The sequence below is a fragment of the Eurosta solidaginis genome, chromosome 4, assembly GCF_040869045.1.
Source record: "Eurosta solidaginis isolate ZX-2024a chromosome 4, ASM4086904v1, whole genome shotgun sequence".
Taxonomy (NCBI): Eukaryota; Metazoa; Arthropoda; class Insecta; order Diptera; family Tephritidae; genus Eurosta; species Eurosta solidaginis.
In genome coordinates, this window is record NC_090322.1 from 99,137,062 (window position 1) to 99,157,342 (window position 20,281).

The 20,281-nt window shown below is 38.1% G+C and overlaps 1 protein-coding gene across 9 annotated transcripts in view; it reads right to left on the reverse strand.

Moving 5' to 3' along the window:
* PGAP1 (GPI inositol-deacylase) overlaps positions 1–20,281 on the reverse strand; it is a 1,928,961-nt gene that overhangs the window by 1,686,952 nt on the left and 221,728 nt on the right. For 7 of the 9 annotated variants that reach the window (XM_067782299.1, XM_067782308.1, XM_067782300.1 and 4 more), the window contains exon 2: positions 11,548–11,694. The exons of 1 other annotated variant lie outside the window; for it this stretch is intronic. In XM_067782299.1, the coding sequence (XP_067638400.1) occupies positions 11,548–11,694 (147 nt within the window). Of the gene's footprint in view, positions 1–11,547; positions 11,695–12,490; positions 12,635–20,281 lie in introns of all 9 variants that reach the window. One more of the 9 variants, XM_067782305.1, reaches the window with a different exon arrangement.

Sequence of the window (20,281 nt, forward strand, 5' to 3'; positions counted from 1 at the left end):
ATATATATTTTTAACTTTTGTTGACACATTTTTTATTGTATACATATGTTTTTTGTTTACACTTGCGGTACATGAAATTGTTTATATTCGCGGGAGTTTTTGATTTATCTTTATTTATATTTTTCGCTCTTTTGTTTTTACTAAAATTATGTTGTCATAATTTCTGTTCAGTCGATCATACATATCCATATGTGTAAGTCGTATTTTTGCTACGAAAATGTATGTTTAAAAATGTTAATTGTTTTCTTTTCGTAGATTCTTGATGATGACTTCAGATTGAAGTCGACATATCGAAAAATAAATATATTTTGAATACTACTAAAAAAGAAGTTTTATTCAATAATCTGGCCTAAAGCTCAATCAAAATTATCAAATTATAAAAATTTTTAAGTTAAACGGTTTTATTGAAAGCAATCTATTAAAAATTTTCAAAAACGTTTTTTAGCACAATCTCATAAATGTGATGACGGCGCACAAGATTGATAAGTTTCCGACTGAAAAATTCATCCAAAAGCATAGAAGCACCACGTGTAATTCCAGTGTTTGAAGAGGTTGTATCGAAGCTTGAGGCTACTACTTTTTCAGAAATCTCCCACTCGACTAGAAGTTTGTGATGTTTTTTCCGTTACCCGACTCAATTTTGGGAGCTCCTAAAAACTTGGCCGTCCCTTTGTAGCTTACCAGAACTGCTACTCGATCTACATTTGATCTGCCGACTAAATCTGCCAAAATTTTCCCGTCCCAGTGTACCACCAAGCCATCGTTGGTACTTAACTATTTTATAATACATAGACAAACTTAAATATACAAAATATGTTTATCTATGCATAATACCCACGTTTTTTATTAACTCAGACTTTGTTTCCGTAACCGTTTTTGTAACCGTGGCGTAATCCAATTTCTTTTTATAACAGAACTCGTATTTTGTTGTATGGGTTCATTATCATCATAGACAAAACTATCTGTAGATGCTTCCATATACTCAGACTCAATTTCGGTTTCACTTTCGCAGTAAACTTTAGTCAGAAAACGATTTTATTTCAATTGGAACTAATACATATATAATTATAGTCCACAAAAGTAACTATTAAATTATTTACCAACTGGCTTCAACTTTGACGTTGGCACATGTTTTGATGTCCGTGCTTCTTTCTTTTCTCTTCTCAATTCCGATCTTTCTTCTTTGGATGCCAATTTTTTGTCAGTCCCCAACATTGAACCTGGTCGTCCTTTCTGCCGCTGCTTTTCCAAAAACACTTTGTCCTGTTCGTTCCTAATCATAGTCAATGCATCGCAAGCCGCAATATCAAAAAGATAATCTAAAACGCTTACAAAAAGATCAAACTTTTTCTTCATTCCCGCTGCCGTCTTTTCAACCATCACTTTGTTTAAAGTTTTCCAATCTTCGTACATTTTTAAGCATGCCAGAGCATTTATGATGATCTCGGATTGGAATACGTGCTTTTTGCCAAAATATCGACACAGAATCAATCGCTAGCGTTGCACTTTTGTTTGCATTTAGTTTCAAAAAACGCATATTGTAGAAAAATACTTCTAACACTTGTCTGTTTGAAGGCAATTTGGCTCCTAAAATTTGGTATCGAGACTTTCATCGGTTAAAACACGCAAAAGTGATGAGCAACAACGACAAATGGTATTGATTGGACATGTTTTCCAATCAATACCATTTGTCGTTGTTGCTCATCACTTTTGCGTGTTTTAACCGATGAAAGTCTCGAATCCAACGATTTTGCCATTTTTATCATAAATATTAGAGGATTATTTGTAACACTCGAAAGTAACACTTGAAATTAGCACGTAAACAAATAAGTTTGGCAAAAACACATTGCAATTCATATCACAACGGGTTCAATGCATGCGCAAGGCCGTTTTCTTTCATGCATACAGCGTATCGTGCACAGTTTTCGGACTTTGATTAGTGGTAGCTTTGCAAAAAATTGTCGTGGATTTGAAAAAAATGTGGTATATTTCGATTGTCTTAAATATCTTTTAGCAATCAATATTAACCATTTCTTTTCTCATTGATATGTTGTATGTATGTAGTTAGAAGTGGCAATCAAGTACTAAAAGACCCAAAGACACAACTTTAACCAAGTTTTGGCCCGGCGCTCATCGATACTACCACCTTTAAAAATGTCCTAGCTTATTGCGGCCACTCTAATATATATATACCTACATATGTACATTATCAAGTGTGTGTGTTGGTGGTTGCCTTTCCAAAGCTTTAATGTTACGCTCGCCAACTCTCAAACATACAACTCTGTTGGTTCGTTAGAGCATATCGAACGCTAAGTATAATTTTAGGTTGTTGCACTGGGCATTGGTCGTGTCGAACTGTTCAAACCAATGTTCGATCCAACACAATAAACATGTTGCTCTGCAATCTTCAACTATGCTTGATGTTGTGGAGTTTGGGAAGGACATAACGAATTAAATGGGGTTACATTGAAATGACAGTCCTTGGCCGGGAAAAATCCTGAGTCGCTCCGGTAGATAGAACCAAATGCCTTGGGAAGCGTCAGAATTCTGCAGTTAAACTGTAATGAATTAACTGCTAAGATCACGGAGATAGTCGATTTCATGAAGCGGCACAACATCCGCATTGCTGCGATTCAAGAGACTAAACTCACAGCAAGATCTGCTCTGCAGACCTATTCTGAGTACAATGTCTACAGAAAAGATCGCGAGAGCGGGAATGGAGGCGGTCTCGCGTTTATCATACACCACTCAGTGCAATATCATATATTTGATCCCGACATCGGCCGCAGGGACAATGTCCTGGAACGTCATGGCTTATCTGTCCGGTCAGGCGATGTAAACCTAGAAATCATCAACATCTACATCCCTCCTGCCACCTGCTGCCCCAGTGGATACCGCCCTAATATTAGTGCGTTACTCGCTGGCGACAATCGCATTATCTTTGGCGATTTCAATGCCCATCACGACCTATGGCATTCAAACTTGCAGGCGGACAGCAGAGGTGAGATGTTGGCGCATCAAATAGAAGAAACGACGTTCTGCACAATAAACGGAGACGCCCCCCCTCGTATACAGTTCGCCAGATATATCAATCGTGAGCGCAGGACTCGTAAACTGCGTCAACTGGCAGCCGATGGTAACATTGGCATCCGACCACCTGCCAATACTCATCTCGCTCGAGCGTACCGCCGACTGCATCGTCTCTGAAAAACGCATTTTCATAAACTTTAAAAAAGGAAAGTACGAAGAATATAAATTCTTTACAGATAGCCTCTTTGCTGCCCTCCTTATCCCGACTGATGCTCGCCAAGGGGAACGTGTTTCCGCAGGGTCATTAAATCCGCCGCGGCTCGTTTTATTCCCGCCGGAAGAATTCCCGTAATTCGGAATCACTTTCCGGCGGAGGTCACAAATTTAGCGAGAGAACGTGACCTTATAAGACAGCTCGATCCCGGCGACCCCCAAATAAGGGACATAAACCAACACATCAGATTGCTTATGGATGAACACAAGCGGGCGAAATGGGAGGAGCATCTAAGAGGCTGTAACCTCTCTGCCGGTGTGGGTAAGCTTTGGTCCACAGTAAAGTCCCTATCGAATCCGTCCAAGCACAACGACAAAATTTCCTTCGCCTTTGGTGATAAAGTGCTGTCGGATGCGAAAAAATGCGCGAGCGCCTTTTTCCGACAATATATAATACATTCAAGTCACTTATCGTACCCGTCCTGCTATATGGGGCAGAAGCATGGACCATGACAACAGCAGGTGAAGCGGCTTTGCGAGTGTTCGAGAGAAAAGTTCTTCGAAAGATTTATGGACCTCTACGCGTTGGCGATGGCGAGTACCGAAGAAGATTTAATGATGAGCTGTACGAGCTATACGCAGACATCAAAATAGTCAGGCGAATTAAAACGCAGCGGCTGCACTGGCTAGGCCATGTTATGCGAATGAAAGATGATGCCCCGGCCAAGAAAGTGTTTCTATCGGAACCCGCCTATGGAAGCAGAGGTAGAGGGCGGCCCCACTCCGTTGGAAGGACCAGGTGGAAAACGATTTAAACTCCCATGTTGTGACCAATTGGCGCCGGTTGGCGGAGCGAAGGAGCGACTGGCGCGCCTTGTTGGACGGCCATAACCGTTTGGACGGTTAAGCGCCAATTAATAAGTAAGTAACATAATGCGTTCTACGGTTGACAAAGCTAGGCGGAGGGCCAACAGACACGCGCACAAACATAAATTCAGCGCGTCCTCAATTACCATCACCGCCAAAGAAAATAAAATGTAAGGCGCGATAAACTCCGAAGAGATTTAAGGCCAAGCTTCTCTTACAATTTGCGTCGTGCTCCCCTTGATTTTCCCTACAAATTGGCCGGACGGGACCTACTTGTTTTATGCCGACTCCGAACGGCATCTGCAAGGCAGATGAGTTTTCACTGAGAGCTTTTCATGGCAGAAATACACTCGGAGCGCTTGCCAGTCACTGCCGAGGGGCGACCCCGATTAGAAAAATTTTCTTCTAATTGAAAAACCTTATTTCTAAAATTTTGATGTTGCTTTGCCCGGGAGTTGAACCCAGGGCATACGGTGTGATAGGCGGAGCACGCTACCATCACACCACGGCGGCCGCGGCATAGCCATGCCGATGCTTAAAAGCCTAGGGTTTTAAATATTTAGCACATGTCTTCAACCTGTCTCTTTCCACCTTTGTCATTCCCGAAAAATGGAAAATGGCCAAGGTGGTTCCGCTACTAAAGCCTGGGAAACAAGCTAACATTAGAGAGTCATATCGCCCGATATCTCTCCTATCGCCAGTAGCTAAGACGCTTCAAGCCATTTTACTGCCCCATTTCAAGGCAAATTTGCCACTAGCCCCTCATCAGCATGGATTTAGAAAACTACACAGCCCTACCACTGCGCTAAATGCCATTAGCACCCAGATAAATTGCGGTTTAAATCAAAACTCCCACAATAGAACAGTACTCTTTGCGCTAGAGCTATCAAAAGCTTTTGATACGGTCAACCATGGCACGTTACTGCAAGACCTGGAAGGGTCTACCCTTCCCCCAAGTCTTAAAAGGTGGACCGCAAATTATCTGGATGGACGGCAGGCATCGGTGCAATTTCGAAACGAAACATCTAAACCAAGCAAGAGTTAAACAAGGGGTGCCCACTTTTGTTTAACTTCTACATATCAAAGCTACCTTCGCCACCAGAAGGAGTTACTATCGTTTTCTACGCCGATGACTGCACAATAATGGCCACAGGCCCACAGATCGATAATCTATGTAACAAAATACAGGGCTACCTCCCTGATCTCTCCAGTTTCTCCACCTCGCTAAACGTGACATTATCACCGACTAAATCATCGGCGACGTTATTTACAACATGGACGTCCCAAATGTCGACCATTTTGAACGTCCACGTCAATGCCACTACGCTTCCGACTGTCTTACACCCCAAAATCTTGGGTGCGACGTTCGATCAGGATCTACGTTTTGGTAAGCATGCAGCCGCAATTGTACCGAAAATCCAAAGCCGTAATAAAATCCTCAAATCTTTTGCTGGCAGTACTTGGGGAAAAGATAAAGAAACGCTCATTACCACTTACAAAGCAATTGGCCAGCCGATTGCATGCTACGCGTCCCCGATATGGTCGCCAAGCCTAAAGATTACCCACTGGAAGAAGCTACAGGCCTGCCAAAATACTGCCCTCAGAACCGCCACGGGTTGTCTCCTTATGTCCCCATAACACCATCTACATAACGAGGCGAGAATACTCCCAATAAGGGAAAGAAATGAAATGCTAACCAAACAGGTTCTGTTGAATACCCAGAAACCTGGGCATCTCAACAGACATCTGATTGATGAGCCAACACCGCCCAGGGGCTTAAGGAGTCATCTCCGTAAGCACTATGAGGAAATACGGCACCTGAGAACACAGCCGTATGAAGCCGAAAAACATAAGCAGGTCCTTGGTGAACTCCGTAAGCAGGCCTCGGACCTCTATATCAGAAATGAATGCATCCATTACTTAAAGAGCTATACCCTAAACTTGCGGAAGAGGAACTCTCACTCCCTAGGGAAACGCGAGTCACTCTAGCCCAACTTCGATCTGGATACTGTAACAGGTTAAGCTCTTACCTATCCAGAATCAACCCCGACATACAAAATGAATGCCCTGCTTGCAATGTGTCCCTACATGACACCAACCATCTCTTCAATTGTAATGGAGAACCAAGGCCTCTAACACCTCTCTCATTTTGGTCCACCCCTGTTGAAACAGCAAGTTTCCTCGGAATCCCGTTAGAGGACATTGATGACAATTTGTGATTGGTCAGACCTGCTGGATGGGGCGATGCACTGCTAAAACAACAATAACAACATTGATGTTGTGATAATGATATCGCCCTGTGATGTTCGCATATTAAGTCCAGAGGCTAATATCATTGGGATGCTCGTCATAGTCTCTAGGCATATGTGAATAGATGTAAATGAAAAATCGGATGAGCCAGCGAAAGTGGGCGCCTCCTGAGAAGCTCCTGCCAAAGATGTCCCAATCAGATAGGGCGTGATAAAAGGAAGGCGTGATAAAAGGAAGGCGTGTTAAAAGGAAGGCGAGAGTTGTACATGATCGACCAAGCTGCAAAGGCGTGAACCCAAGCGCGGGGCTGCAAAGTGTCGAAGACCCATTTACAGCCTTAGACTAACAAAACTACTTTTATCATTGAAAAGAGGGGACTGTAGGCTCATGATGAGTATTGTCACCGAACACTGTCTTCTGGCGTCACAAGCTTTTAAATTATGCATTTTTAGTGATAGTGGACGTAGAAGGTGCGGGTTGACGGAGAAAATGATCGAGTGCGTTTTGTGCTCGTGCCCTGCGCTTATCAGATTAAGACTCCAGCTATTACGAATGATACAGCTCTCAGATCTAGAAGCAGCAAATGGCATAGGTCTTAGAAGGCTTCTACGTGGACGGAGTTGTTTTATATCATAGATCTTGGCTTTTGATAATGGGTTTCATTTTGGTCATTAAGATATCTTCGGGTAACACTATGGACTCCCTCAGTCTATGTGAGGCCCTCACGGTTGGGCCAGTTCAACCTGACCTAATCTTGAGATACCTACCTATAACTTGTACTTTTAAAGACTCAAATTGATTGCGCAACCAAACTGCATAAAAAGTTCAAAATTTACGTAAAAGTCAAATTTTCGATTTTTCCGAAAATGCTTTTGAGATTTCTTTCATTACAAAACTTGGAACTTTTTTTCAAAAATAACATAAGATGGATTAAAGTAACTAAATTTGATGAAAATTGCCACTGCTATTTTCGTGCTGTATGTGTATATGCATGAAAAACTTCTTAAAGCAAAGCAAACTATACTTTTCCTGAAATTGTACACGTATATGTGCATGTGTACACTAATGTTCCAATATGAAAAAAAAAATTAGTATTATTGTTCGTATAAAGATTTTGATTATTTGGTGGAAAACATGCGCTCGAAAAAACTTGAGTTAAAATTTACTTTTTCGTAAACTTGAAATTTTTTTTAAATTTTTTGTTATTTTCGATGGTTAAGGTGTTAAAAGAAAAAACAAATATGGTTTCTCTCCAACATCAACCAATAAAAAAGTGGAATGGTTAGTTCTTCTTCAAAACATCCAGAAATATTGCTTCTTGGGGAAAAAACTAAGAAAATGCCATATGACTCTTTTACCAAGTATACCCAGTTGGAAAAATACGTATATTTTGAAATCTTTAGATATATATATATATATATTTTTTTTTGTATTGTTACGAATATTAGCAAAACTAAGGGGTGCTGCTATCTCTAAGCCGATGCTAAACAGTGATATCATGCACATCCATAGATCAATCATTATGTATCTACATAAACGAAACAATAATTGCGTCTACACATATGTACCATGTACGTATACGAGCAGCGGAGAATCAATGCACAAACACATGCATATATCTGAGATACTCCTGAAAGTATACAATGAGAGAAGATATAAAATCGTGCAACTGTAGTTACAGCTGAGAAGTTTGAGAGCTGATGGCATCTAGTAGATTCTGGAAATGGAAGCACCTAGAAGATGCGAACGTTGAAATCAGAGAGTATAAATGGCAGCAAATGTAGAGGCGCTGGAATTCAGTTTGATTTGAGCTATCAAGCAGTTTCGATTAAGACGCTATCTAGTGAGCCATAGCAGTATTATTTTGAAAGTCAGTTTCATTTAAGCTATCAGTTTGGTTATTAATTCAGCTATTTGAAAAGTATGTGTTATTGTGAAGCACTTTAATAAAGGCCATTTTTCCATTATTCAATATTGGAGTTATTTATTCAACAGTTTAGTGATTCGAACTTAGCAGAAGGGCAAATAAGAGAATTTGGAAGTAAATTCGTTACAAATGGTGTCAGAAGTGGGATTGTTGAATAAATTGCAAAGTTGCAGAGCACAACGAGGACATGGCAAAGTTCAGTGGATTGAAGATCCAGCAACTGTAGAAGGAGTTGGAGAGCCGTGGATTGAATACAAGCGGCGTTAAACTCGAACCTCAGGCACGGCTACGAGAGGCAATGGAAGAAAAGGAATTGATGTGGACGAGTATGTCTTTTATCCTGATGGGGACGAGACAACAACAAAAATTGAAGAGAAAAACGAAACATCGCAGACAGTTACGAGCACAGGCTTGAACATAATTTTGGCTGCAATATCTGCTCAAACATCGACAGTGTCATCTCAACTGGAAGAACAGAAAACGTATATGTCATCACAGATCGAATCCCAAGAGACACGAATAACATCGAAGATTGAAGCACATGAAACGCATATGTCAGAAATGTCGACACAGATAACATCCAAGATGGAAGCACAACTGAAAGAGCAAGAGGCGCGTATATCATCAAAACTCGAAGCGCGTGTGGACGAGAAAATAACACAGTTTGAAGAAAAATAAGAGGCAGAGGTGCATGCTTTGAGAGGTCGTATACAGGAGTTGCAACTAATTCACCCAGTTGTTTCAGCAAGCAATACAAAGGTAAAAACTCCATCATTTGACGGCTCTGTTCCTTTCCAGGTGTTTAAGATTCAGTTGCTGCACTATTCGTGGCATTGAAAGGATCTGCTGCTGAAATCCTACAGACTATTCCCGAGGGAGAGCGGAACAATTACGAAACATTGATGAGCGCTCTAGAGAGGCGATACGGAAGCGAACACAGGAAGCAGATACACCAAATAGAGTTGCAAAACCGCTACCAAAAAGCTAATGAGACAGAGTTGCAAAACCGCTACCAAAAAGCTAATGAGACTTTGCAGGAGTTGTCAGATGTCGAACGGCTTGCACATTTGACGAATGCCGAAGCACCCGTGGAATACACCGAAAGAGTAAAAATTCAGAGCTTTATAAATGGCATACGGGACGTCGAAACGAAGCGAGCCACATACGCAAACCCAAAGCCAACATTTGCAGAGACGATATCACATGCATTGACTCAGGAAACCGCCTCACTATTGAGTAAACCAGCATACAAAGCTCATCGTGTGGAAGTGGAAAGAACAGATTGGGTAGACATAATATTGGAGGCGCTGAAAGGATCGCAAAAGCGGAGTGAAAAAGTTATCAAATGTTTCAAATGCGGGAAGCCCGGTCACATTGCACGTCATTGCGATCTTGGTCCTAATAGTTCCAACAATGTGGGTGGCCGTTAACGCAAAGCTGGAGGAGATGAGCAAGAGCGAGTAAGATGTAGAGATCGAGAGCTAGATCCAGCTATTGAATGCCCTGTGATATCTGTGTTGCAAATTGGTAGAAAATCGAGCAGTCTTACCGTCAGAGGGAATGTGGATGGGAAACAACATGTAATGATACGGGCGCATCTCATTCCTTGATTCGATCTGATTTGGTCAACAGGAGAATAAAACCGTTACCTGGAGCAAGGTTGCGTACGGTCACTGGCGAGTATAACCAAGTTCAGGGAGAAGTGATATGTGAAGTCTTGATTGGAAAGGTCACGGTTCTACACAAATTCGTTGTGGCGGAGATCGTTGATGAAGTCATATTGGGAGTGGACTTCTTGGTTGACCATGAGATCAATATCGATATGCAGAGAAGGGTGATGCGTTATGAGAACCAGGATATACCACTTAACTTCAAGTTGGAGAAAGGGTTCAGTAGTAATCGAGTAATGGTGGAGAAGACTCGACAAAGGCCACGAAAGTCAAAAGAAAAGGTTGATGGATCGAATGGGCCAAATAAAGCGAAATTAAAGGTACCTACGAGAAAAGGACCGGCATTGACAAGCCCTAATGGACGCACTAAAACGACTGAAAGAATTTTTCAGAAAGAATGCAAGGGTGGTTTCAAGCCAGCCCGCACTACTGTTGTGAAACATCAAGACGATAATGATGACGAAAAGTCAATCCGTCAAGTGCAAGCTCTGCGAAGAAGTTCATTGGCCAAACAACAGAGTGCGAGGGAACGATCAAGAATAATGAGTAGTAAGATGAAACGCAGGTACAACGAGAACAAAAATTCGGAAGGTTTTTTGGAGGAAGAATTGTACTGTTAAACAACCCTCACCGGCGGAAAGGTGTTCCAGCCAAATTTCGGTGCAGTTGGGAAGGCCCGTACAAAGTTGTGAAGAAGATCAGTGATACTATCTACCGCATACAAACCACTGGGAAACCACGAAGTAGAAGAGTGGTACATCTGGAGATGCTAGCGGCGTTTAGATCGGGATATTTGTCTAATTGGGACGATCAGACTTAGGTAGGAGGGCAGCGTTACGAACATTAGCAAAACTAAGCGGTGCTGCTATCTCTAAGCCGATGCTAAACAGTGATATCATGCACATCCATAGATCAATCATTATGTATCTACATAAACGAAACAATAATTGCGTCTACACATATGTACCATGTACGTATACGAGCAGCGGAGAATCAATGCACAAACACATGCATGTATCTGAGATACTCCTGAAAGTATGCAATGATAGAAGCTATAAAATGGTGCAATTGTAGTTACAGCTGAGAAGTTTGAGAGCTGATGGCATCTAGTAGATTCTGGAAATGGAAGCGCCTGGAAGATGCGAACGTTTAAATCAGAGAGTATAAAAGGCAGCAAATGTAGAGGCGCTGGAATTCAGTTTGATTTGAGCTATCAAGCAGTTTCAATTAAGACGCTATCTAGCGAGCCACAGCAGTATTATTTTGAAAGTCAGTTTCATTTAAGCTATCAGTTTGGTTATTAAGCCAGCTAGTTGAAAAGTATAAGTGTTATATGAAGTACTTTAATAAAGGCCATTTTTCCATTATTCAATATTGGAGTTATTTATTCAAAAAAGTATAAGTGTTATATGAAGTAATTTAATAAAGGCCATTTTTCCATTATTCAATATTTATTTATTCAACAGTTTAGTGATTCGAACTTAGCAGAAGGGCAAATAAGAGGATTTGCAAGTAAATTCGTTAAAGGATATACACCGACCTAGTACTCCCTCAAATTTTAAATAAAAGAACTGATGTTAGCTGACTTACTTGTTTGTAGGATCCTCCATTGCCTGGAACAAAAATTACTGGAGCTCCATTCAATTTAATTTTTGTTACATCTACTGGCAACATTCCTTCGTTATAAAAGTATAGTCCATACATCGAAGAACTCGAACTACTACTGACGTTTATCTTCTGAAAATTATAAAAAAAAAAAACAGTACGGTATGATTTCAACACATTAAAAGGTATAAATATGCGATTTCAGAGAACACAATTTTTATTGATACTTTGCAAACATGTTTCCGTCAGTTGAGGAATAGAAATTTTGTTTTAAGACCGCCGAGGTGGGCCAACTGCCAAATGAAATAGTTAATTTTAAATCTTAAGGAAAAGTACTTCTTAAATTATTTTCACACTTCACTGTAATAATGAGTGGAAAATTTGTATTAGGCCCGATTATCGAATTCAAAATAAGTACAGAGCGGGTCAGGGCAATGAAAAATAGAGCAGGTGTCAAAAGCAAATAGAGCAAGCTAGTGTAACCCAGAGAAAACACCACAGGAAACCATTTCTAAACTAAATATAGAAAAACAACCGATTCCACTGCATTCAGTAAACCTTTTACTTTGAATATTTCACTTCTTTCTTATGTAAACAGTTTGAGTTTTTAATTCAATAATTAAAATTTTTTTGCCACTGACAGTTTTTTATTTGCTCTTACAAAAAAGTTGATGCGGAAATTTGTGATCTAAATTGCTGGACTTGTGTTTTTCAATGACACAAGTGTATGTTTAAACAATGTGGTATTCTTATGTAAGCAGACGATTTCAAAATCTTTTTCAAAATTAAACATTAGTCTGATGTTTCCACTCTTCGAGTTGAAGTAAATACTTCTAAATATTCGTGCTGTAGAAAAATATAATATAATATATAAACTCGAACTCAATATCAAAATATGTTTTAGTGTTACGTATTGAAGTGAACCCACCTTATTCTTATTACTTGTTATCCATCAATCTGCACAATAAATGCAGATATGCGATTGGCATTACTGGATTTGCCGGTGACGTAAAAAAATACAATTATTTAAGTTAACGCCGTGCCCAGACCATAACAGACGTGTACGATCCCTCTACAATAAAATATAATTTCCTTTGTAAAGTAAGGGTGTAAATTTTCACCTTTTAAATTAAAAACTACTCTATTTTATATAAAACTTAAACTAAACAAGTGACTTTTTATTAAACTAAAGGAACTAAAGAGTGAGTGAGTGGCAGGTGCATAACTGCACCGTGCATAAAAGACATACAAAAATTATTTATGTGGCGACCGCCGATCCGCAAAAAGAAAATTTCCCAAAAGAGGTGATGCGGGAAAAAGAAATATTTGCAGGTTCCATTAAAAAATTCAACGTGCGTTAAATAACCAAACAAAAAAATACAACTTTAATCAAAATTAATTCCTTCTAATGAACTCTAATATGTGGCTGAAATGCAAACTTGTCTCTTATAGTAAAAAATTATGTTTCTCCAAAAGTACGAATTAACAAAATGGAAATGAATTTTACTTAATTGATTTGAAATAACTAAAAAAGTGCACTAACGTACATACAAGAACAAAAATCCAATAAAATTTATATAATCAGAAAATTATCTACAAAAAAATTTTAAAACCCAGACCTGGTGCGAGTGGCCTAAATTGCTACCTAAACCACAAAAAAACTTAATCTCTGAAACTGTAGGTAAGGCATTGCAAAAGAAAAAGTTTTGAATTTGTTTGAGCATATTTTAAACCTAAATTTAAAAGTCATGTTTTTAATATAAAAAATTTTTTTGATTTCTCTTCAATTTTTTTTTTAAATTTCTAGCGATTGAAGAATATAGTACCTATGTATTCGTGTTTTTGTGGTGGCAGCAAATTGCCCCACGATGATGGCGGCTGCTGTGAATCAAAATCTGTGGAAATCTGTCTGACGTGGTCACTAGTTGACCAAAAATTTGTAATCAGTGGCATGTAATATTAACTTTAGCTTTCAGAAAAATGCTGCAAGAGCAATTTACACATTTTGTATTGCTAACGGATGTGATCGCGACAAAATGTGAAGAGTTCCAATCAATTTACTTACCTGCTCCATTTGCAAATTGATGATTAGGCAATATTTCGCAAACATTAAGCGGAAGCGATCGCTACGGAATAAAAGCCGCCGCGACTCCAAGTATAACAATAAAAACAAAACATAGCAATAAGAATTATTGTAAATTAGCGAGTAAGCAAAATTGTAATATAAAAGACTGAAATAAATAAATCAATTAGGTTCAGTTGTTCAGTTGGTTCAGTTGATAAATGTAACGATTGAGTTTAATTTTTTTATCGACGGCGCACGGGCAGTAACTGGCGCCCAACGTAAAAATAGTGCAATAAAGTAACTTCAAAAAAAAAAAGGATACAAATATCCTCGTAAAATTGAGTGAAATTAATAAAAGTAAAAACTGTGTAACTTAAAAAGGATACAAATATCCTTGTCGATTGAGTGAAACTAGTAAATAGACCCTCAAAAAAGTTATAACGGAAAGGATACAAATATCCTTGTGCACTGAGTAAATAAAACCACGAAAACTGTATAACTTAAAAAGGATACAAATATCCTTGTCGATTGAGCGAAACTATAAAATAGACCCTCAAAAATTTTTTACGTAAAGAATACAAATATCCTTGTGCAACTAGTGAATAAACCCTCAAAAACTGTGAAGAGGATAAATCTCCAACATCAACCGCCTGCATCCGCCAATCACTATCAACCTTGAAAGCCGTTCCTGTACCACGAGTAGGGGAGTAAAATTCTTAAAAGGGATTCATCAGGACGACAACCAAATATTACTGCAATGCTGTTCCTCATTTTATTGTAAGTGAATTCTGTCAACTAGAAAATAATTTAAAAAAGATTGTCAGAATTAACTTAAGTTAAAAGACATTAAGTGATAAAATTTTAGTTAAATTATTTGCTTAATTTTTTATTTGAAAATCACAAAAAAGAAAAAAACAAAAAATGGAAAATATAGAAAACGCAATTTCACAGCTAACTGGTGCTTTCAATTTGCAAATCGAGCAGATTAGGGCAATGAACAACAGAATAGGGGAATTAGAAACTAGAATTAGGCCTCCCCCAATAAATAACCCTGCACCTCTTGCCCCAGCAACAGAGGCAGAACTCAACGAAATGAGGAGGTTGCCAGACTGTGTAAAGGATTTACAAATTTTTTATGGAAATCCAATTCAATACATTTCGTGGATCTCCAGTGTGGAATCCATTTTAAAAGATTACGAGGTAGTCAAAAACAGACCCAACTTTCGTGCTATAATGCAGCATATTAGAAATAAAATAAGAGGACCGGCGGATGCCGTCCTTATTATCTTACAATGTATTTAATGAGGACTGGGAAAAAATTAAAACCTGCCTAACCCTACACTACGCTGACAAGCGTGATCTCAGAACCCTTTAGTATGAACTAACAACTTTAGGCCAGAGAAATTCTAGTGTAGACCAATTTTACGCCAGGATTAATTACCAGCTCGCCCTTATAATAAATAAGATAAAGGCTCAAGTACATTCAGAGGAAGCTATAAGCGCTTTGATAGACAGCTACAGGAATAGGGCACTCGATGTTTTTGTCAGGGGAGTACAAGTCGAACTTTCAAGGATGCCAATAATCCAAAAAACCGAAACATTACCTGTTTAGAGATACAAAACACGAGCTTAAGAAATCATTCGATTTACCCAAAAAATTCTGGCAATACGAATTACAAAAAATATAATTATTCCTCATTGCCAAATTCACCAAATGAATTGATCATTCACGAAAAAAATAAAATATATAACTATAGAAACCAACATAATGCTAGGCAAACTCAGCCGCAAGGACCACCTCTACGGCCTACACAGCCCAAACCCCCTGTCCCGATGGAGGTCGATCCATTACTGCATTCTCAAAAAGTAAATTATATAAACAGGCAAACCATGCTCCGGCTACGAGGTCATAAAATACCTCAAATTTACCAAGGAAACAACCAAATTATTTAATATTGAATCAGGAGATGAAAAGCTTGATGGTCAGGAGAATTCCGAGGAAATAAATTTTATGATAGAGGCCGATCAAGTCTTCCTTACATAAATTACCATACAAAAAACAATAGAATTCTAAAGTTCCCAATTGATACTGGAGCTAACAAAAATTTTATTTCTGATAAAATTGCTGTAGGGTCCAGTAAGTTAGATAAACCATTTACTGTGCAATCTGCTGCCGGACAGGTGCTGATAACCCACAAAGTAAGTGGTCAATTTTTCAAAAACTGGGGCATTATGACTAAACTCAACTTTTTCGTACTGCCCAATCTAAAATCCTTCGACGGGATTGTAGGAGACGACACTTTAAAACACTTAGAAGCTATAATTGATAGGAAAAACAATTGGCTACGGCTAAATGATACTGAAATCAAATTACAAGAAAAAATGGTTAGGCAAGTAAATAATACCACTACTACTAATGATATAGAAACTATTAAGCGGAAATACGCAGAAATTTTTGGTCCTGTATCGGACAGCGGCAATGTTGACACGAGTGTACGCGCAGAAATCAAAACAACAACGGATGAACCCGTTTACACAAAATCATACCCCTACCCAGCGAACCTTAGGGAAGAGGTGGAAAAACAAATAAAAGAGTTGCTAAGGGACGGCATAATCAGGCCATCAAAAAGTCCTCATAACTCTCATTTGTGGGTAGTGCCGAAAAAGCCAGGCCCATCTGGGGAAAAAAGTATAGGATAGTTATAGATTTTAAACACTTAAATGCGGTAACTATTCCTGATACGTATCCTATACCGGATAGAAATAACACATTAGCAAGTTTAGGCGAATCCAAGTACTTCACCACTCTTGATTTAACATCTGGATTTCACAAGATCAAAATGAAAGAAAGAGATATAAAGAAAACAGCTTTTTCAACGGCCAATGTTTAATACGAGTTTGAGTTTACCAGGCTGCCGCTTGGAGTTAGAAACGATGTTAGTAATGATGTTCTGAAACCCTTAATTGGTAAATGTTGTTACGTCTACATTGATGATATTCTCATCGTAGGGAAAGATAAAAAAGAACATTTAAAGAATTTGGAGCTTGTGTTTGAATTACTTAAAAAATCAGGACTAAAAGTTAACTACGAAAAATCGAAATTCCTCAGGACACATGTAGAATATCTAGGGCACGTTGTCAAACAGGAATCCTACCCGACCCTGAAAAAAGTTCCTCTATAAAAAGATATAGCCACCCAAAAACCTGAAGGAACTAAAAAGCTTCCTAGGACTAGCATCCTATTACAGAAGATTTATAAAGGAATTTGTGAAAGTTGCTAAGCCTCTCACAAACCTAACAAGAGATATTTACGCCCAAACAAAAGCAAATCAATCTAAAAGGGTTAGCACTTCACTAAACAAAGAAGCCATGAAATTCTTTAATAACTTAAAAGAGTTACTTATGTCTTCGGAGATGCTTACATTTCCGGACTTCTCCAAAGCCTTCATCCTGACAATTGATGCGTCCAATGTAGCTATCGGAGCTGTCCTTTCTCAGGGTGAAATTGGCAAAGATAAGCCAATAACCTACATCTCCAGATCGCTTAATAAAACTGAAGAAAATTATTCGACAATTGAAAAGGAGATGCTGGCTATTATATGGGCACTAGATAAGCTTAGGACCTACCTGTACGGTGCAAAGCAAATAAAAATTTTAACCGACCACCAACCCCTTACCTTCGCCTTGAGCAATAGCAATAATAATGCTAAGTTAAAACGATGGAAGGCAAGGATAGAGGTATACAACTATAAGCTCATATACAAACCTGGGAAAACTAACACAGTAGCCGACGCTCTTTCGCGACTACCAATCGAAGTTAACGTTTCAACATCTACAGATGACAATTCCCAACATACGGCAGAAGACTTTATTCCTCATTGTGAGGCTCCTATAAACGTATTTAAGTCCCAGATAGTAATTTCCGAAGGAAAAGAATTAGAATGTCATGAGGAGCCACACCAAAATTACCAAAGGCACTACGTAGCAAAAATAAAGCTTAGCAAAGAAGTTATTAAATCCATATTTTTGAAGACATGAATCAAGTTCCATCAAGTACCCGGATCAACATATATACAGATACAAATATTAATATACATATACAATACTTACATTAAAATACTTACCTTTTTGAAATACTTACATTGTATAAAATCTTTACATACTCATACTCATACTTAACATTCACCCTGTATCAATTTATTAAGTTACCGTTTGCATAAAATATGCATATTTTAGAAATGCATACATACTTACCTATTTATATACTTACCGTTTCCTCTCTCTATAAGCTAAGAAGCAAGCGGTCCAATGGAATGCACTATACCGCTTTTAAGTTAGTTAATCGTCATCCGCCTAACTATACAAACGCCTCTAATTTATTATACGAAAAAGTGTTAAACTAAATAACTAAATAATAAATATTAAAGTTTATAATTTTATACCTATACAAAATCGAAAGTTGTCGCGCCTTTTTATTTACTAAAGTGAAGTGCATCCCTGGTGCATCTACTCCCTATAGTGCGTTCTATGCTTGAGTGAAGTGCTCATTCCCTCTACCATTCCCCTGGTGCACCCTTACCTACCTTAATTAGTGCAATTTTATACATGGTCCTTTTGGAGCCATTGTGAGCAAACGCCTAAAAAGAAACAAATTTAAATAAACATTAATATTAAAAACAAATCGGTTTTCGTGACGCGCTATCAACAAAAAATCGTGCAAAATAAATCTAAAACAAATATAAACCTAAAAAGACAGGAAAAAAGTGCTAATATACCAAATCAAATGTTCAAAGTGCGTTAGAGTGTACCTAAAACAGAAAAATATAAAAAAGAAGAAAATTAAAAGTGAATATTTAAAGTAAAATGAATTTTGTGCATACCAAAAGAAAAACCGCAAAGAGTACCTAAATATATTAATAAAGTGGTACGAAATTTGAGAAAGAAAAAAACAAAATCAAAAAAGTGGAAAAAATTTATAATTGGGAAAAAAAAGTCAATTTAAAATTCAAAAAAAAAAAAAACAATGTTATATCGGCAAAACAAAATTCGCATATTAGCGTGTACAACAAAATATTATAATTAGAAAACCAAAAAAAAAACAGAAAAGTAAGGTTAAATTTATCACAAATATACCGATGCTTCACAGCAAGAGAAAGTTATTTTGAAAATGTATACTTACCTGTGGAAAAATATTACCTTACTTTCAAAAAAAAAATATTTACTCACCGTAAAGATTCCTGCGGAAAAGAAGTAGAGCGGCCTAAATTTTTAAAAGAGCTGTGAAAAATAAAATCACACGAATAAATATTTCTTTTTACCACGAGCAGTAGACCTGCAAAAGAGGTGGACCAGAACCGTGAAAAAAAAACATCTGAAAAATAAAAAAGGTTAATATAAATGCGGTGTTCCTAAAAATCGGTAAAAGAAAAGAAATAGGGTGTTTCAAAAAAAAAAAACCTGAAAGGAAATCGAAAGGTTTACAGTAATGTGCCGTACTTGAAAAACAAAACCCTGAAAACTAAAGTTAATAAAAAGAAACATAAAAAGAGGTTATTAAGCACAATATACAAAATAATAATTCATTTGAAAATACAACTGTGCATAAGGTTTAATTAAAAACAAAAAAAGACAAAAAAAATTTATTGCAATTGAATTCAGAACAAAAAAAAAAAAAACAAGAAAGAAAACAGCACAAAGTCTTCCCCTTCACAACAGCAACAAAAACATTCAGAAAACCAGAAGGTACAGTCCCAAAAAAAAAGCCTTAGTAACAGTAGACAAGCGGTAAGTCTCAATTTAATAAGTATATAAGTAGCGGTCGTTCATTAAAGTTAGTGAACTTCAACTCTCCTCCAAAGGGTAACGGTATATATCCTACATATACTTACCGATATTTCATTTTCTCAAAATACTCTTTTTCACAAAAAATCTCTGGACACAAACCGCTACTAATATACATATATACACACAAACTCAAATCCCATCACGTATATACCCCACGGCGTATTAACATTCCATACCCACTGGCACATTCCTTGGCCCGTTATCAATTGTTGTCTCACGGGCATAAGCGTACTGTATTGAGTCTCTCATTCTCAATCCCAACAAATAACCAAAAAAACCGCAAGCTTCCCAAATATTGGTACCTTTCTCCAGTCTCCCACTTGCGTCAGTTTATATATCAGACATATACATATATATACAAAAAATCTAGTCCTACGCCACTGTCTGCATATATTTGCCGGTAAAACGCACATATATACATACCTATACCCAATTAACTGGTGCATAACTCAAAACCGGCATTCATATTTTCCCTATTAAATATTTTATACACATACTAGAAGACCCGGCAGACGTTGTCATGCTCTAACTTTGGCCAATCTGCATACATTTAAATAAGCTTTTTCCGTCTGACTCTGCCCTCCCCGTCTTCACTTTTTCCTAATCCTTTTATTCACTCCTCCCTCCGTCTTTTTCGCTTCATCTATCTCCATCTTCGTCTCATTCTATCTCTTTCTCAATCTCCTTCTCTCTTTTCTCTTCTCTCAATTTCTTCTCATTCTTCTGCATCCCTTATTGCGTGTCCCAGAAGGTGGTATGTATTTTATTCTAGTCCCACTCCGAGTCTCAGTCCCAGTCCTAGTCCTAATC